We start from the raw sequence: 16,987 nt of genomic DNA on the forward strand, positions 1-16,987 counted from the left end.
CCAAGAACAACTGGAAAAGCTGAATAAAACACAGAAAACCTTTTAAAAAAGTCTTTGGAAAGCTTCCCAGTTAACAAGAATTTGAAGGGCCATAATCTCAAAAGAAGAAAAACACAGGGAGGCAAGTTGGCCCTCTGTGAACTACTTTTCCCTTCAGGAAACGTGCTGATTTTAGCTAAGAGGCTGAGCATTTGGGCAGACGGCCATAGCTAAGAGGCAGCAAAGGCAGCAGAGTCTAGAGCTGGAGAGACAAGAAATGGAGACTGAGGTTGTCAAGGCAGCTGGAACTGGAGGGGCCGAGATATCATATAGAAGGGAGACACAGAAAAGGAACACTTTCCCCTTGAGGCATCTGCTGAGTTAAGCTATGCAGAAAGGCCATGAAAGGCAGCAGGTTTTGACAGTGTCATATTAATGAGATAAAAGTTGGAGTTCAGGACCCACCAAGGAAAAGAAGCCTAATAATCACATCAGACGCTCAGTTGGAATCCTTGGAGGACCACACTGTAGATAGATGGGCAAACCAGAGGTGGAGATGGAGCCTTCCAAAAACCGCAACATAGACTGTAGTCAGTTCAGTACCATTGGATTAAGGTAAAATCTTCCCACTCTGTCTATCAGATGACATGGTAAACCCTCCCTGGAGACAGACATTGTTTTCAGATAATGTTTCCTGGAGCCACTAAAATTTATTATAATGGTTAGCATTCAACAATAAATGATCAAACACACCACAAAACAGGAAGGAGGGGAAAACAGACACAACAAAACGGAGCCACTAATGACCCAGATATTGGTGTTATCAGACACAGACTTGATGGGTGGAATACAGACTTTCATCAAAAAACTGGAATCTATAAGAAAGAATGAAATGGAAATTTAAAACGTAAAAATACAATAATTGAAATTAACTACTTAGCATATGGGTTAACTACAATTAGATTTAGCAGAAGGAACATTCTTTGAACTGTAATATAGGACAGAATAAAAACTCTAAGCTGAAGAACAGAGACAAAGAGTATGGAAAATACAGCAAAGAACGTAAGATACTTGTGGGAAGTGGTGAACAGGCCTAACACATATGTAACTGGAGTCTTAGAAGAAGGGAGGAAGATGGGGCAGAAGGAACAGTTAAATAAATATAGGCCGAGAACTTTCCAAAACTGATAAAGCTTTATGATCCCCAAGCAGGATAAATAAAAACAAAACTGCATCCAGGCACACTATACTTTTTTTTTATTATTCTTTTTTGAGATGGAGTTTTTCTTTGTTGCCCAGGCTGGAGTATGGTGGCACGCGATCTCAGCTCACTGCAACCTCCGCCTCCACAAGTTCAAGCGATTCTCCTGCCTCAGTCTCCCAAATAGCTGGGATTACAGGCACGCGCCACCATGCCTGGCTAATTTTTGGATTTTTTAGTGGAGACGGGGTTTCACCATGTTGGCCAGGTTGGTCTTGAACTCCTGACCTCAGGTGATCCACTGGCCTTGGCCTCCCAAAGTGCTGGGACTATAGGCGTGAGCCACCGCACCCGCCCAGGCACACTATACTTAAACTGCTGCAAATGAAAGACAAAGGAAAAACATTAAAAGCAGCTAGAGGCAGGTAGGAGGCGCACATTTCTTCTTTTCTTTTCCCCTCCTTCCCTCTCTCCTTCTCCTTCCTCCCTCCCTCCTTTCTTTTTCTTTTATAGGGGGAGGGATCTTGCTCTGTTGCCTGGGCTGGTTTTGAACTCCTGGGCTCAAGGGTGCTGGGATGACAGGTGTGAGCCAGCGCACATTACTGACACATTACTCTCAAAGGACAAACAATAGCACTGAAAATCACTTGTCAACAGAAATGATGGAAGTGAGAAGATAATGGAGTGCCATTCTGAAGTTCCTCAAAGAAAAAAGTGTCAACCTGTAATCCTATATTCACAAAATATACTTAAAAATGAATTTGAAATAGATGTTTCTATTCAAAAACTGAGAAAGGCTGGGTGAGATGGCCTGCAATCCCAGTCCTTTGGGAGGTCAAAGCAGGCAGATTGAGCTCTGGAGTTTGAGACCAGCCTGAGCAACATGGTGAAATCCCTTCTCTACAAAAAATACAAAAAAATTAGCCAGGTATGGTGGTGCCTGCCTGTAGTCCCAGCTACTCAGGAGGCTGAGGTGGGAGGACTGCTTGAACCTAGGAGGTTGAGGCTACAGTGAGCCGTGATCATGCCACTGCACTCCAGCCTGGGCGACAGAGTGAGACCCTGTCTCAAAAACAAGCAAACAAAAAAACACAAAAAAACCTGAGAAAATTTGCTGCCAGCAGATGTGCACACACAAAAAATACTAAAGGGAATTCTTCAGGTAGAAGAAAACTGATCTATGATAGAATCACAGAAATGCAGGAAATAATAAAAAAAAAACAGAGTAAATATGTGGGTGAATACAAATGAATATTGACTGCACATAGCAATGATAATAATGTCTCGTTGGGTGTAAAATATATGTGGAATTAAAATGAGTAATAATAATATACATGCAAGAGTAGAATGGAGGCAAATAGAGATTGAGTATTGTGAGATCATAGCATTGTCTGGGAAACAATAAAAAGTAAAATTTGTATTAGATTATAATAATGTACAGAAGTTGTAATCTGTGGAGGAAACCACTAAAGAAATTATAAAAGACTGTGTAAGTAGCAACCAATGGTAGGGGGGAAATGGAATTAAAAAAATAATCAGAAAGAAAGCAACAGAAAAGAAAAAAATAAAAACAAAAATGGGTAAGACAAATGGAAACAAATAGTAAGATGGTATTTATGAACACAACTGTATCAGTAATTACAATAAATGTAAATTCACGAAATACACAAGACAAAAATTGACAGACTTGATGAAAACAACTCTATTCAAGAGACATGACATCATTATAAGAACATTAAAAATTCAAAAATAAGGGGGAAAGTGAAAAAAATACCATTGTGAGTGGTAGAGAAAGCCATTTCACATAATAAAGGGTTCACTCTACCAGAAAATGTCAATTTTAAATGGGTATGAGCCTAATAACACAACCTCTAAATGCATAAAACAAAAATTAACAAAACTCAAAGGAGAAATAAACAAATTCATGATAATAGTGGCAGGCTTTAGCCTCTCTCAGTAATTTATAGAAAAACAGACAAAAATGTCAGTAAAGATGTAGATAATTTGACCAACCTGATTAACAAACTTGACCCAGTTGAAATACACATAACACCTGCACACAACTGCAGAATGCACATTCTTTCAAGTGCAAGAACATTATGATAAGACTATTATAGGAAAGTCTGTCATAAACATAGCTGCAAAAATCCTGAAAAATATAACAGCAGATTAATCTAAATTTTATTTATTTATTTATTTATTTACTTATTTTATTTTTGGAGACAGAGTCTCGCTTTGTTATTCAGGCTGTAGTGCAGTGGCATGAACATGACTCACTTCAGCCTTAACCTCCTGGGTTCACGCAATACTCGTGCCCCAGCCCTCCAAGTAGCTGGGACAACAGGCATGTGACACCATACCTGGCTAATTTTTGTGGTTTTTGTAGAGACTGAGTTTCACCACGTTCGTCTCAAATTCCTGAGCTCAGACAATCTACCTGCCTTGGCCTTCCAAAGTGCTGGGATAATAGATGTGAGCCACTAAACTCAACTTAAATCTAAATTTTATTTTATTTTATTTTATGGCCATGCTCCCTCTAATAAATCTAAATTTTAAATAAATACGTCCAAGTATTATTGTGTTTATGTGTATAAACCTGCGCACACACACAAATGCATACACACCCTGCTGGTTTCTATTACAAGAATGTAAGTTTGGTTTGACATTCAACAGTCAATTAGTATAAGTCATCACATCCAAAGAATAAAGGAGAAAAATAAAATTATTTCAAAAGGTGCAGAATAAGTATTTGAGAGAAATTTAACCTCATTTTTGATTTAAAAAAAATCTTTTTAACAGCTTGAGAATATATGTTAATAAGTATATTAAAAATCCTATAACAACCATCAAACTTCATGGTGAATATTGACAACTCTCCCCATGCCACACCCACCCACCCCGGAGACTGAGGATGAGACAAGAATACCCACTATCACTACTTATAGTCAGCATTCTGCTCGAGGTCCTAGCCACTGCAATTTGTATACCAATTTTATATCTTGCAACCTCGCTGAATTTATTAGCTCTAGTAGTTTTTTTGTGTGTGGATTCCTTAGGATTTTCCATAGACAAGATTATGTCATGTGCAGATATAGTTTTACTTCTTTCTTTATGACCTGGATCCCTTTTATTTCTTTTTCTTGTCCAATTGCTCAGCCACTGCAGTTTGGCAAGAGCTAAATAAGGCATAAAGATTAAGAAAGGAAGAAATAAAACTGTCATTCACAGAGGACATGATTATACAAAAATAATCTGCAAATTATTATAATTTAAATGAAATGTCACAAGGCCACTCACTGGATAACAAGGTCAACATAGTTTTGTAGCAACAGAATCTGTATATACTAGCCATAAACAAATATAAAATGCCTAAGAATAAATCTATTGAAGGATGTGCAAGAACACTTTACTGAAAACCACAAAAATAGTTCTAAGAAACATACAAAAGACTTAAAGTGAAGAGATATACCATGTTAATGAATAGGAAGATTGAATATTTTAATGATGTCAAATGCCCCCCCCAAATTGTTCTGCATAATCAATTAAATCCAATCAAATTCTAGCACTTTATTTTGTGGAAATTGACTAGCTGGTTCTAAAGAGTTTTATGGAAATGTAAAGGGCTTCTTTCTTCTGGAGTTGCCTTGCGGACAGGATTTGAGACAACCCAGGCCAGGTCTCTCTGGTCCATGGGAAGCATGCATATGCTTTTTGCCCTGACTAGGTCTGTAGAGAACAGCCCAAACAACAACCTCCTCCCCATCAGAGCAGAAAGCTGGCTAGTCTCTTGCCATTTAGATTTTTCAGGGATGAGTCAGAGATACCAGTCTACTCTGTCCTGCAGAAAAGGATACTTATCAACTTTTCCAAGTGGCCCTAGAAAAGTCACTGCTAGTCAGAAATCTCACCTTGGAATGTGGGGGTGGCTGGCATCTATCGGGATATCAGATGAAACAGAAACAGTTCCACTGTAGTAGCCTGCTCTATAAACACACAGAGAACCCCTATTACATGTGTGCTATGAACCTATTAGAAACTACAGCTTCGTGGACTACTTTGAAAATGTGCAAGTGGGTCGAGTGTGGTGGCTCACGCCTGTAATCCCAGCACTTTGGGAGGCCGAGGAGGGTAGATCATGAGGTCAGGAGATCGAGACCATCCTGGCTAACACAGTGAAACCCCGTCTCTACTTGAAAATGCAAAAAATTAGCGGGGCGTGGTGGCAGGCGCCTGTAGTCCCAGCTACTCAGGAGGCTGAGGCAGGACAATGGCGTAAGTAAACCCAGAACGGGGAGCTTGCAGTAAGTCTAGATCGCACCACTGCACTCCAAATCCAGCCTGGGCGACAGAGCGAGACTCCGTCTCAAAAAAACAAACAAACAAAAACAAAAAAAAGAAAATGTGCAAGTGAAATAAGTGACAAAAAGCAAACACAAGATATTCTGTCCATATGAAACACTGCCAGGCAATACTTGCATTTGTAGATTGACAGAAATTGGAGGTGGAGTTAAAGAGGTACAAACTCAGTACAACATTCATTGCCTCTTTTGCTAAAGTTGTTTCACTGCATAAGAAAAAGATACTGGTCGGGCCGGGTGCAGTGAGTCATGCCTGTAATCCCAGCACTTTGGGAGGCTGAGGCAGGTGGATCACCTGAGGCCAGGAATTTGAGACCAGCCTAGCCAACATGGTAAAATTCCGTCTCTACTAAAAATAAAAAAAAGTAGCCAGGCATGGTGGCTGGCACCAGTAATCCCAGCTATTTGGGAGGCTGAGGCAGGAGAATCGCTTGAACCTGGGAGGTGGAGGTTGCGGTGAGCCGAGATCAAGCCATTGCACTCCAGCCTGGGTAACAAGAGGGAAACTCCGTCTCAAAAAAATAAAATAAAATAAAAAAAAGAAAAAGAAGGAAAAAAGAGAAAGAGATAGTGGTTCCATAGCTGTTCTAGTTATGCAAAACAACGTGTTGACGTGCAGGCTGCACAGTGCCAGGTACAAATACACACTGCCTGTTACGGTAACTGTGACAAGCACAAGGGCTGCTCACTAGCTTGAGTGCAACTTCTGGGGAGTTGATGGCAGTGATTTGTGGGTACTTCCTTCTTAACAAATTTTACATCAATACTGCAACACAGCAATCTCAGCCCTGTGGGCTATACCATAGCCACATGCTTTCACCATTTCCTGCTCAAAGGGAGAGCCCAGGAACTGAATGCTGTTAATCAGGGAGAGCATAGAAACAGCAGCAGAACAGCTGGAGAACCAGGGCTGTGTGGTTTTGGACTGTGGGGAGGGTGGGCCATGGGCAGACTTGACAGAATGTGGAAGGGCATTTGACACAGGCCCGTGGAAGACCTAATGCTCAGGGAGGCCTTCACCCAGCACAGTGAGCCATGCCGACACTTGGTGCCTGAGCGTGATGGTCACAGTGCCCTCTCTGTGATTTTCCCCATAGCAGTGTGTTTTCTCTGCGAGGCAGAAGGCAGAGAAACCCTGGCTGAAAAAGCAGTGAGGATCATCGACTGCATGAACACATCATCAGCTTTCCCAGATGGAGGCACCCAAGTTTACTCTGCACGTCCATTCAGCAGGTAGAGCTGGATCATCACTAAACAGGATCTTTCTTCTGAGTACCTGAGATTCTGGTCCAAATCAGGGCTGTGAGGACCAGGAGCCGGGATTCCGAGCCCAGGCAGCCCCGCAGGTAAGGAGGAGGGAGTGTGTCGGAAGGCTGTATGGCCAGAGCCGCTGACCGGGCCAGGGCTTCTTTGTCCCCTCTTCTCTCCTGCACATCAGCACTCACATCCTCCCGGCTCGGGCTGGCCTGGCAGCTCAGGGAGCTGTTGGATGAAACGTCTATGCGTGTGGCTGTGACTATCACGTGCAACTGCGAGGATGGTCGGCTCCCAAAGCGGAACCACGGTGCTGGGCGAAGGGTCAGGGCTCCGTGGTGCGGCAGAGCGCATGCCAGCGCTTCACCAGCTCCTTGGGCTTGCTGAGCATCTCATCCCAGTGCTCTAGCTCTCTGCCACGGGTGTACATGTAGGGGCCCACCACCACTCGGCCCAGCTGCTGGCTCTCTGCAGGGGAGGGAGAGCACCGGTGTGCTCCTGAGCACAGAAGCCACGTCCCCAGTGACCTCCCTTCCTCCCTCCTCCTCCCCAGGAGGAAGTAGCAACTCCTCTCCTCTCTGAGTGGGAGCTGACAGCCCCCAAAGGGGCCCTGCCTTTGCTCTGCAGCTGGAAGGGCTGCTTCTGTCCCTGGGAGATTGGGAGGAAGGAGAGCCCTGAAAGAGACTCTCTCCTTGAGGGCCACCAGCTCTGCCCCACACCCTTCTGTAGGGCCGTATTAAGTCTACCTTATGCCAAAGAGCTGAGGGAGGAAAGATCCCCTCTAGAAAGAAGGCATCGGCCATCCGAGAGTACATTCAGCAGTAACGTTCACTGGCCACCGTGGAGAAGGGTCTTAAGTCCAGGCCATGTGGCCAGCCATGGCCTGATGGCTCTGTTTCCCCAGAGTGGCAGTGGGTGCTGGGGTGTGAGGCAGTGTGGGAGAGCTGGCTGACAGAACTCACCCAGAACCCCAAAGGCTCATCTAGAGGGCATGAGGAAGGTCAGAGCACCAGGTTCCTGGGCTGGTGGCAGCCCTGGCCCCTCCCACTCTCAGGAGAGGGCAGCAGAGGCCATTGCCTAACCTCTTTCTTTTTCTTTTCTTTTCTTTTTTTTGATGGAGTCTCGCTATGTCGACAGGCTGGAGTGCAGTTGCATGATCTTGGCTCACTGCAACCTCTGCCTCCCGGGTTCAAGCGATTCTCCTGCCTCAGCCTCCCGAGTAGTTGGGACTACAGGCATGCACCACCACGCCCAGCTAACTTTTGTATTTTTAGTACAGACGGAATTTTACCATGTTGGCCAGGATGGTCTTGATCTCTTGACCTCGTGATCCACCCCTCTCGGTCTCCCAAAGTGCTAGGATTATAGGCGTGAGCCACCGCACCCAGCCAACCTCTTTTTTTTTTTTTTTTTGAGACGAAGTCTCGCTCTGTCACCCAGGGTGGAATGCAGTGGTGCATCTCGGGGTCACTGCAAGGTCCGCCTCCCGGCCTCATGCCATTCTCCTGCCTCAGCCTCCCGAGTAGCTGGGACTACAGGCACCAGCCACCACGCCCAGCTAATTTTTTGCATTTTTAATAGAGACGTGGTTTCACCGTGTTAGCCAGGATGGTCTCGATCTCCTGACCTTGTGATATGCCTACCTCGACCTCCCAAAGTGCTGGGATTACAGGCGTAAGCCACCATGCCCGGCCCTTTTTTTTTTTTTTTTGACAGATTCAGCAGCCTTGCCTCCTGGGTTCAAGAGATCCTCCTGCCTCAGCCTCCCAAGTAGCTGGGATTACAAGCGTGTGCCACCACGCCCAGCTAATTATTGTATTTTTAGTAGAGATGGGAGTTTCACCATGTTGGCCAGGCTGGTCTTGAACTCCTGAGCTCAAGTGATCCACCCACCTTGGCCTCCCAAGGTACTGGGATTACAGATGTGAGCCAGCATGCCTGGCTGCTTAACCTGTTTCTAGGGTGCCACAGACACAGCTCAACTGGACTAAAGCTGGGCATGAAACCCAGGCCTTGGGCAAGTATTTCAGCCTTTCTGAGCACTAGTTTCCTTAACCAGGGAGGGAGCTCATACAGCTCCTTCTGAGGTCAGGACAGGAGGCACTCACTCTGCCTGAACACTCGGCAGCCCCTCGTGGTCCCCGTCCCAGCAGCCCGGGGTAGGGTGCGGCCTTACTGTCCCCTTCCATGTTCTGCACCACGGTCAGGCTGAGGCTAGCGGTATCCAGCTCGGTGGCATCGGCCTTGAAGCTGAAGGTCTCATTGTACACAGGGTTGATGGAGCCCAGCACAGCTGAAGTCTTCTTGCACTTGACAAACTTGTTGTGGTTCATCAGAGACACTTTGACAAACACACCTAGGGAACAGTGAGCACTATGGGCTGGCAGAGGTGGGCGGGAGCCGAGCCCCTGCCTGTGGGAGGCCCGGCTAGGAGGGCACGTGCCCAAGCTAGGTGCCAGGGCCCCACCCCTCACACAGTGCTGCGGCCCTGCGGGCGTGACTAGAGGAAGCCGGCTGAGGAGTGCACTGCCCTGCGGCCCAGGCGGGGCTCCGCTCCCTTCCTTTTCCTTCCTCTTTGCATCAGGAAAGTACCCACGGCTCCGGCAGGCCCTGGTTTACCAGAGCCTGGCACCACAAGCCTGTCCCTCCCTGTTGGGGGGCTGCTCACTGGGCCCCCAGGCCCCCTGGGGCCCCTTAAACACCTTGTACAGAGGGCTAAGACTTGGTGGGTGAGGGTTAGACTCACAGTGGAAGGTCTGGATCCCCCTGGCTTACGATGACCCCAGACGTGAACACAAACAGGTGGCTGACCACCACCACCTCACTGGGATGGGTGGGATGTGTGGGGTGAGCCCAAATGGGGTGGGACATGTGGGGTGAACCAAGGCCTCCCCTCCTGCGCAGCTCCTGTGTTCTGGGAGGCCAAGCATCAGTGCCCATTGAGTCGGGGGCTCTTCCCCTCGCGGGAGGGAGGTGCGGGCTTCACCCCTGGAGGAACTGGACCCATGCCGCTGATGGAAAGGTGGAGGTGGAGGCAGGCAGGACAGTTTAAAGAGCCAAGATGCTGCCTCGGGAAACAGGAGGGGCAGGGCCTGGTATTGCGGCTGGGTTAGAACCCTCAGTAGGGGAGGCCAAGGCGATGCAGCTTTGAGTTCAGCGCAGGAAGAGGCTTCCTGCACCAGAACTGTCGACTGAGGGACAGCATGTCTTGTGAGGTAGTGAGCGTTCCGTGACAGGGTGTATGCAAGCAGAAACTGGATGGTCAGGGGTGAGGTTGGACTGTAGCCCCAGGCTGTAAGCTCGGTGGGCGGGACCTTCCCCAGGAGGAAAGGGAGGAACTCACTGACAATGCCTCTGTCCTCCTGGAGCTGGAGGCCCTTGGCACGCAGCACAACCACCGTCAGGCGGCTCAGGTAGTCGTTGTAGCTGAGGCAGAACTGGAGGTCGCCAAACTCCGAGGGGGGCTGGGGAGGCCAAGATGGAAGCACCCCACCCTGTTACTCTGACAAGTGCTGAATGGGTCACAGAACCCCCAGGGAGCCTCCCGCTTCCTCCTAGCGGTCCATGTGACACACCCTCATGGTCCCCTTTGAGTTCCACTGCCATTTTAAGGATGGGGCAACTGTGGTCTGGAGAGTTTAAGGGGCTTGTGCAGTCCTGTGGACCAGAGCTAAGGAGTCACACCCAGGTCTGAGCCAGCTGGGGCCTTCTCGGTGGGGTGGTGGGCTGGGGGAAACATTTCCCTGGGCTGGACCATTTGTGGTGTCATCTCTCACAGCTGTCTAACCTAGATAAGAATCCAAATGTGGATATTTCAGGTTGCTCCAGGGAGTCCGATGGCCAGTGTGACAACAGGACCTCAAGCAGCCCCTCCCTGCCCAGGGGCAGGTCCATTCCCCGCTGTCCCATGCTGCTCGGGGCCTGGGCCCTCCTCCCTGAGTCACTGTCGTAGGGTGGTGTGCAGGATGCTGAGGGCTGATGCCACCAGCAGGTGCTGGGCCCTGTGCACACCTGCCGGCTGATGCTCAGTGGCATAGGCATGGTGACCTCGACCATACCTCCAGGCTCTCAGCCTCCAGGTCTCTCCAGATGACACGCCGGCAGTCCCCCACCAGTGTCTCATTCTTCAAGGGGAAGAGCACCTGGCCCAGAAGTTGGTGCTTCCTCTGCCTGTCCACGTGGTAGACGGAGAACTTCAGCACCCTCTGGGTGATGGTCTTGCTGGACACCTGGGGGAGACAAGGACACCAGCCAGAGTCAGGCGTGGGGATAGGGGATGGGATGGTGTGACTTGTTATTCTGGACATGGGTGCTTTTGGGAACGGGTGTCTCAACCAGGGACCCACATCCCCAAACCTAGGCATTTTCAGGGGACCCTTCTCAGCAGCAGAGCCGTGTACCCCTGGAAAGTGTGGGTAGGTACCAGGACCTTGCTACACAGAGTGTGGTCCGAGGACCTGTAGCGTCCACCACCACTTGGAGCCCTGTTAGAAATGCAGGATCTTGGGCCCCAGTCCAGACCCATGAATTGCAATCTGCCATTTAACCGGAGCACCAAGTGACACGGCTGCACGGTGAGTGTGGCCCCACCACTACCCTGCACTGTAGCAAAGGCCTGGGAGCCCGGGGCACTGGCCTGTCTCTGCTGTCAGACCTGGGCATGCCAGCCCTCCCCTCCCTGAGATTTGGCCTCCTCGCCTGTGAAATGGGGATCATGGGTCTTCCTCTCTGGTTGTAAAACCCCAATCACAGTGTCTGACCTATAGCAGATGGCCCATTAATACTGATTTTCTTTTCTTTCCCCTTCTCCCTTTTCCCCTTCCCTCTGAAGGCACAGAGGGACTGGATCAAGCTGGGGCGAGATAGAGTGGGGAAGTGATGAGCTAAGAAAAATTAGCCTGCAAGCATGACGTGTCGCACGTCAGCAAGGCTGCAGCCTTGGATTCTGATGTCTCGAGAAGAGTGATTCACCTGTGAATTCTCACAGCCCTGGCCTCAGAAAGATGGCCCGGGACCAGGCCCGACGGCACCCCTCTTTCCAGCTCTCAGCCAGGGCGGAAGGCACAAGTGATGGCCCTGGCCTCGGCAGTCACACTCCTCCTGAAAGCTGACTGGCTGCACCTCACCTCTTGGCTAGCTTGCCACTCAGCTCTTGAGAACATGTTTGTCCAAGGCCTCTTGGCAGGTCTTGATGACTCCTTCCCCTAAGGGCCCCCAGTCACCTGCTAAGGCTCCCAGGCCCCTGTGAAACTGGCTCGGTGCCCCAACAGACTCTCTACCTCCACAGCCTAAGCCGGCCAGCCCAAAGTGCAGCAAGGCACCACACCTACCCTGGGAGGGCACTCGGGCCCCGCGCTGGCCTCTGACAGCATAGGAAGCTCCTGCACTCATGCTGAGGCCTGTCTTTTGCCTTCCTTGGATAAACTTGCCGGAAACCCCATACTGCTCCAGGCCTTTGGGATAATTCCCCTGAGCCCCATAGGCCAGGGCCTGGCATTCAGTAGTTGCTCTAAAATTTTGTTTTCACCCACTCTCCTCCAGGCAGTCAGGACAGGGGAGCCCAGGCTTCTGGTCACCACTCACCAAATCTCTCCCCTGCCCCTCTATCAGGGATCGGCTCCTATAGGCCTTAACCTAGCAGACTAGGTAAAGCAGAGCTGGTGGCATCAAGGGTCCCGGGGGCTGCAGGGCCCTGGCTGGTACAGAAGGCTGGGCTCTCCTGTAGGTCTGCACCTTCCCAGCAACGCGGAGGGCACAGACCCTGCCCGCTCCAGAGGCTGTACCTGAAAGATGAAGTGCTCGTCAAACTGCGGGTTGGAGGTTTTGCGTTTGATCTTGGACTGGAGGAAGCGCCGCTCATCGGGCAGCAGGTAGAGCTTCACCAGGGGGCTGCAGGTCTCTGAGGGGGCTTGCAGGTGACGCGCCTTGATCAAGCCCACCAGCAGCCGCTCGGCCTCCTGCTCGTATTCCACTGAGAACCACAGCCGCCCCAGGCAGCCGTCGGGGAAGTCGGTCTCACTTTTGTCCTCTGGGAACCTGTACAGCTCTGGGTTGATGGCCCCCACCATACATGCATCTCCTATAACAGAGGGTGGGAGGGCTGGCAGGCCAGAGGAAGGCAGGGGCATGGGAGACAGTGGCAAGCTCTGGGCACCCATCCCCATCCTGGCCCATCCCTCTCTGCTGAGCCTTAGCTAGCCTGACCACATCTGCCCCACTCTCCTCACCAGGCTAAACACATCCCCTCTCTCTGGTGCAGCTCCTCCAGGAAGCGTTCTCAGCATGAAGGCATTGCATGGCCAGGCTGGGGATCCTAGCAGAGTCCTGCCTCCTGGGATTGGCCCCCATCATTGGAGGTCAGGACCTGTTTCAAGGACACAGTGCCCATCACCTGGCCTAGCCCCCTTCCATGGTGTCTAGGGAATGACTCAGTGACAAAACATTGCCTTTCTTCTTCCTCTTCAAATTAGAAGGGCCAAGGTGATTATTGGATGGTTCCTGGGATGGTCTCTTGGTAGATCTTCAGGGCAAAGAGGTGGCAGAAAGTTGTGTTTGCAGCCCCTACCATTCTGTCCTCTTGGTCAACCAACCCATCATCCTAGAGTGGGACCCAGCACAAGTTCTGTACATGGCATGCCTGGGTTCCAATTCCAATCTGTTGCTTACAGCCTCAGTTAAGACTATGTAAAATGGGGTGATAATTCCTACCCCTCAGAGTCATGGTGAGGTCTCACTCCAAATCAGCACCCAAGGCTATATCTCACCCTCATGGGGTGCAGCAAGCACTTCATAAATGAAAGCACCCAGAAAGAGTGGTCCCTGGGCAACCCTGGCATCCCTGGCTGGTTCAGGTTGTGTTCCGGAGCCAAGCTGGTGAAAGCAGATGGGGCCACCCAAGCAGACCCTGACCTCTGGGCAGCCCTGGCAAGGACACTCACCAAGGCCGCCGCTGGGGGTGTGAGGCAGCAGCTCTGATGCCGGGCAGGGGTCCCATGGGGCATGGGCCCACTCTCCACTGTGCAGGGGCACCCAATCTCGGCCTTGAAGGGTTGGGGGCACCACAAATGGCACAGCTGGTGGCCTGTCCAGAGTCAGGGAGACAACATGTAGGTGGCAAGTGAATGGCGTGGTCTCAGAGCGCTCAGCCAGGATGGTTGAGCACCAGGGGCTGGAGGAAGAAAAGCCATCGGGAGCCAGGAGGAGGCCAGGGCACCATTTTCTGGGCCCATATCAGGCACCACACACCACACACACCACACACACACACCACACACACACCACACACAAACACGCACACACACACACACACACACACACACACCAGTGGGATTTGGAGAAGGAACACAGGCCCTGACAGTGTCAGCCAGTCTGGGTTTGGATTCCTGTTCTGCCACTTACTAATTTTGTTCTCTGGAGCTGTTGCTTATGTGCACTGAGCCTCAGTTTCCTCACCTGGAACATGGGTTTCATAACACCTGCCTAATAGCTGATGTGAGGTTTCTGGGGTTTCTTTGTGATAGCTCCCAGCACCGAAGCAGCATAGAAGAGGCACCCCCATAAACAGAACTTTCCTTTTCGACCCCACCCCAAGGGAAATTCCAGGGGCGCACTTGGCCCCACATCCTGCCTCACCTGCTCAGTTGGGTCCTAGCATGCAGCTGGCAGGGCCTGTCCCGCTGCCCACTGGAGGCAGCTGTGGTGGCCATGGCTGGTGTCCCAGGCAGCTCCTCATAGGTGAGGGTGGCACAGAACCTTCTCCACAGACAGCAGCTTGCCCCGATCAACAGCAGCAGCAGCAGCCCCCCGATGGTGCCCCCAATCACCAGGGCCAGCTGCTCTGGGGGCAGAGACCACCAGTACTGTGATGCCTGCCTGGGAAAGCCACTCTCCCCCACAGCCCTGGCCTGCTGGGGCAGAACTGGGGCAGCAACCCTGCCTCTGGGTTTGATCTCAGGAGTGATAGGAGCAGGCCTGCTGGGGACGGGTTCTGGGAGGGATGCTGCTGGCTGGGTTCCGCCAGCTTTCAGAGGAGAAGCCGTTTACCCCAGGGTCTGAGAGCCCTGGGCAGAACCTTCTAGTTTTCCTTGGAAAACAGGTGGCCCTGCCCTTGGGATTCTGGCTTAAAGAAGCCATTTCCTTGCGCTTCTGAGTAGAAATCAAACCTGCCCTCACCAGAACCTCCAGATCCCCTGGGCTCCTGTTGAGGCCAGGAGGGGAGCTGGGGTGTGGACGCAGTCAGTTAAGGAAAGCCCTGAAAGGTACCTTCCCCCTGGTCTGCAATCAAACCTCTACCCTCTGGGGCCCTGGAACCTGCTGGAAGGCTGGACTCTTCTCTAACACCCGCTCCCTCCCCTAGCCCTCAATCAAGGTGAGCTCGCGCTTAGGGGAGTTGGTGGGAGGCGGTGGACGAGGTGGGGAGGAAGAGAGGGCAAGGCCGCTTTGCTGCTGGCCCTCACACGTCCGCATTTGCGGGACCTAGGAGGCTTCGCCCCGGGGGTGCTCAGACGCTGGGTTCCAACCGCTGGCCACCTGGGGCGGGCCAAAAAGGTGCCTCCCTTAGGGTGACGTGCGGCCGCGGGGCATTCAGGTCTCAGGGATCTGCACGGGGTGGGGTGGTGAGAAGGCGGGACCCCCCACACCTCCTAAGCCGCAACTGACCGCGAAGAGCGGGCCTCACTGTCTACTCCATCCCAGCGCCCCTCCAAGAGCGCGCCGAGGCCGGGCAGGGCAGGCGCTGCACCCCAGCGGGGGCGGCGGGGCGGAGGCAAGTGCTGGAAGGGTCGCAGAGGGGCCGGGGCCGGGGCCGGGGCTGGGCTGGGGAGGCGACGCTGGCTTACCCGCCATGGCGCTGCTCCCGCAGGCTGGTCTCGCCGGTCTGGGCGGCTGGGGCTGGGCTGCCAGGCCGGCTCTTAAAGCGCCGCGGGGCGCCGTCGGGCGGGCGCCGGGGTGGTCCGTGGTGCTGCTGGTGCCCAGCTGCGGCGCGGGGAGCCGCGCAGTGCACGGCAGGGGCAGGGACCCAGCGCCCCGAGGCCGCAGTCCCGCCCCAGCCCGTCCCTGGACCAGGCCCAGGCCCAGGCCCGGAGGTGGAGGGGCGCAGAGCCGACCGTGAGCTCCCGGAAACCGCAGGGCTCCGGCCAGGGCGGGTCCCGGGCGCCAGTGCCAGGGGCGCCAGGGGCTCCCTGCGGCTTGGGGCAGGGTGGGGTGAGAGTACCACCCCCATCTCGGAGAGCAGATCTACAGCCTTCACCGCCGCGTCTGACACAGGGCTCCGCACCCGACCCCTCACACCTGGTGGCCAGGACTGAGCCCCCGCCCTCCCAGATCCTCCGCAAGCCGAGGCCCCCAGGCGCAGTTCCGACCCCGGCTCGAGGGAGCCTTCCCGGATCCCAGGGCGGAGTCTCCGCTCGGGTCCCGGGCCCCAGCGCTGCCCGCCTGACGGCCTTGGGCAGGGATGCGGCGCTCGCGCACCCGTTCGCTCTCAGCGGACAAAACGGTCGAGAGCGCAATTCTGGAGCGGGTTCCAGAAGCTCATGGTTCCAATTCAGGCTCCTCACTCGCCAGCCCTGCGATTTGGGACAACTTAACGTCCGCATGCTGGGTTCAGTCTTCTCAATTGGGTTAATGTCCGTGAGGGGCTCTCGTAAGGGCGGCTGGCCTGCCGGTAACTTAAGAAGCATGTAAGGAGCACTTAGAGCGGAGGAGCGGCGCGGCCCAGCCCCTGTTACGGTGGTTATCGGATGGAGGCCAGCGTCGCCTGGGTTCCCTCTGTACCCCCAGCGCCTATTATTCTGGTGATTATTAGAACGCAGGGCCCGTGCCCACTAGTCCAGGCTGGCGAACGCGCCTTGCGGGAAAGGCGGGAGTAAGGTCGCTGCGCGTCCTCTCTCCAGACACCCCGGACTGTCTCCAAGTAGAGCGGAGAGCCAGTTAAGTGCACAGCTGAGGACAGTTACTGGGTGAAGAGGCCTGGGTCTCCGCCTTCTCATGCCCCCACGCCCCTCGGCGCGCCCTGGCCGCGCCCCTATGGTTCCCCCGCCGAGGCTCTGGTGGGGAGTCTCCGAGACCTCGAGGCGTCTGAGTGGGGAGCGAAAGGAATGTGTGTATCTGTGGTGCAGGGGAGTGTGTGTGTGTGTGCGGGGGGAGGGGGTGGTTGTGAGGGAGTGCGTGTTTTGGGGGAATGGGCCTTCTCGTTTTA

General features: G+C 52.5%; 1 protein-coding gene across 14 annotated transcripts; it reads right to left on the bottom strand.

The window, feature by feature from the left end:
* Positions 1-669: 669 nt before the first annotated feature.
* Positions 670-16,100, bottom strand: LOC100444618 (synaptotagmin-15). 14 transcript variants are annotated; one of them, XR_010141411.1, is made up of 10 exons: positions 15,630-15,760; positions 14,425-14,629; positions 13,731-13,873; positions 12,576-12,871; positions 10,851-11,021; positions 10,136-10,256; positions 8,969-9,148; positions 6,815-7,260; positions 5,089-5,163; positions 1,220-1,558 (listed from the first exon to the last, which is right to left on the bottom strand). XR_010141411.1 is itself a non-coding variant. In XM_054522240.2 (9 exons), exons 1-8 carry the CDS (start codon positions 15,634-15,636, stop codon positions 5,114-5,116), a joined length of 1,173 nt encoding a protein of 390 aa, XP_054378215.2. In that variant the 5' UTR covers positions 15,637-15,906; the 3' UTR covers positions 670-1,558; positions 5,089-5,113. The 14 variants fall into 14 exon arrangements, 11 of the variants coding, with proteins under 11 accessions (XP_054378215.2, XP_003780022.3, XP_063583367.1 ...); XR_010141412.1 differs by lacking the exons at positions 1,220-1,558; positions 6,815-7,260 and adding an exon at positions 670-854 and having other exon boundaries at positions 3,194-5,163; XM_054522240.2 differs by lacking the exon at positions 6,815-7,260 and having other exon boundaries at positions 670-1,558; positions 15,630-15,906.
* Between the last annotated feature and the right edge of the window lie 887 nt (positions 16,101-16,987).

Source organism: Pongo abelii, chromosome 8, assembly GCF_028885655.2.
Source record: "Pongo abelii isolate AG06213 chromosome 8, NHGRI_mPonAbe1-v2.0_pri, whole genome shotgun sequence".
NCBI lineage: Eukaryota > Metazoa > Chordata > Mammalia > Primates > Hominidae > Pongo > Pongo abelii.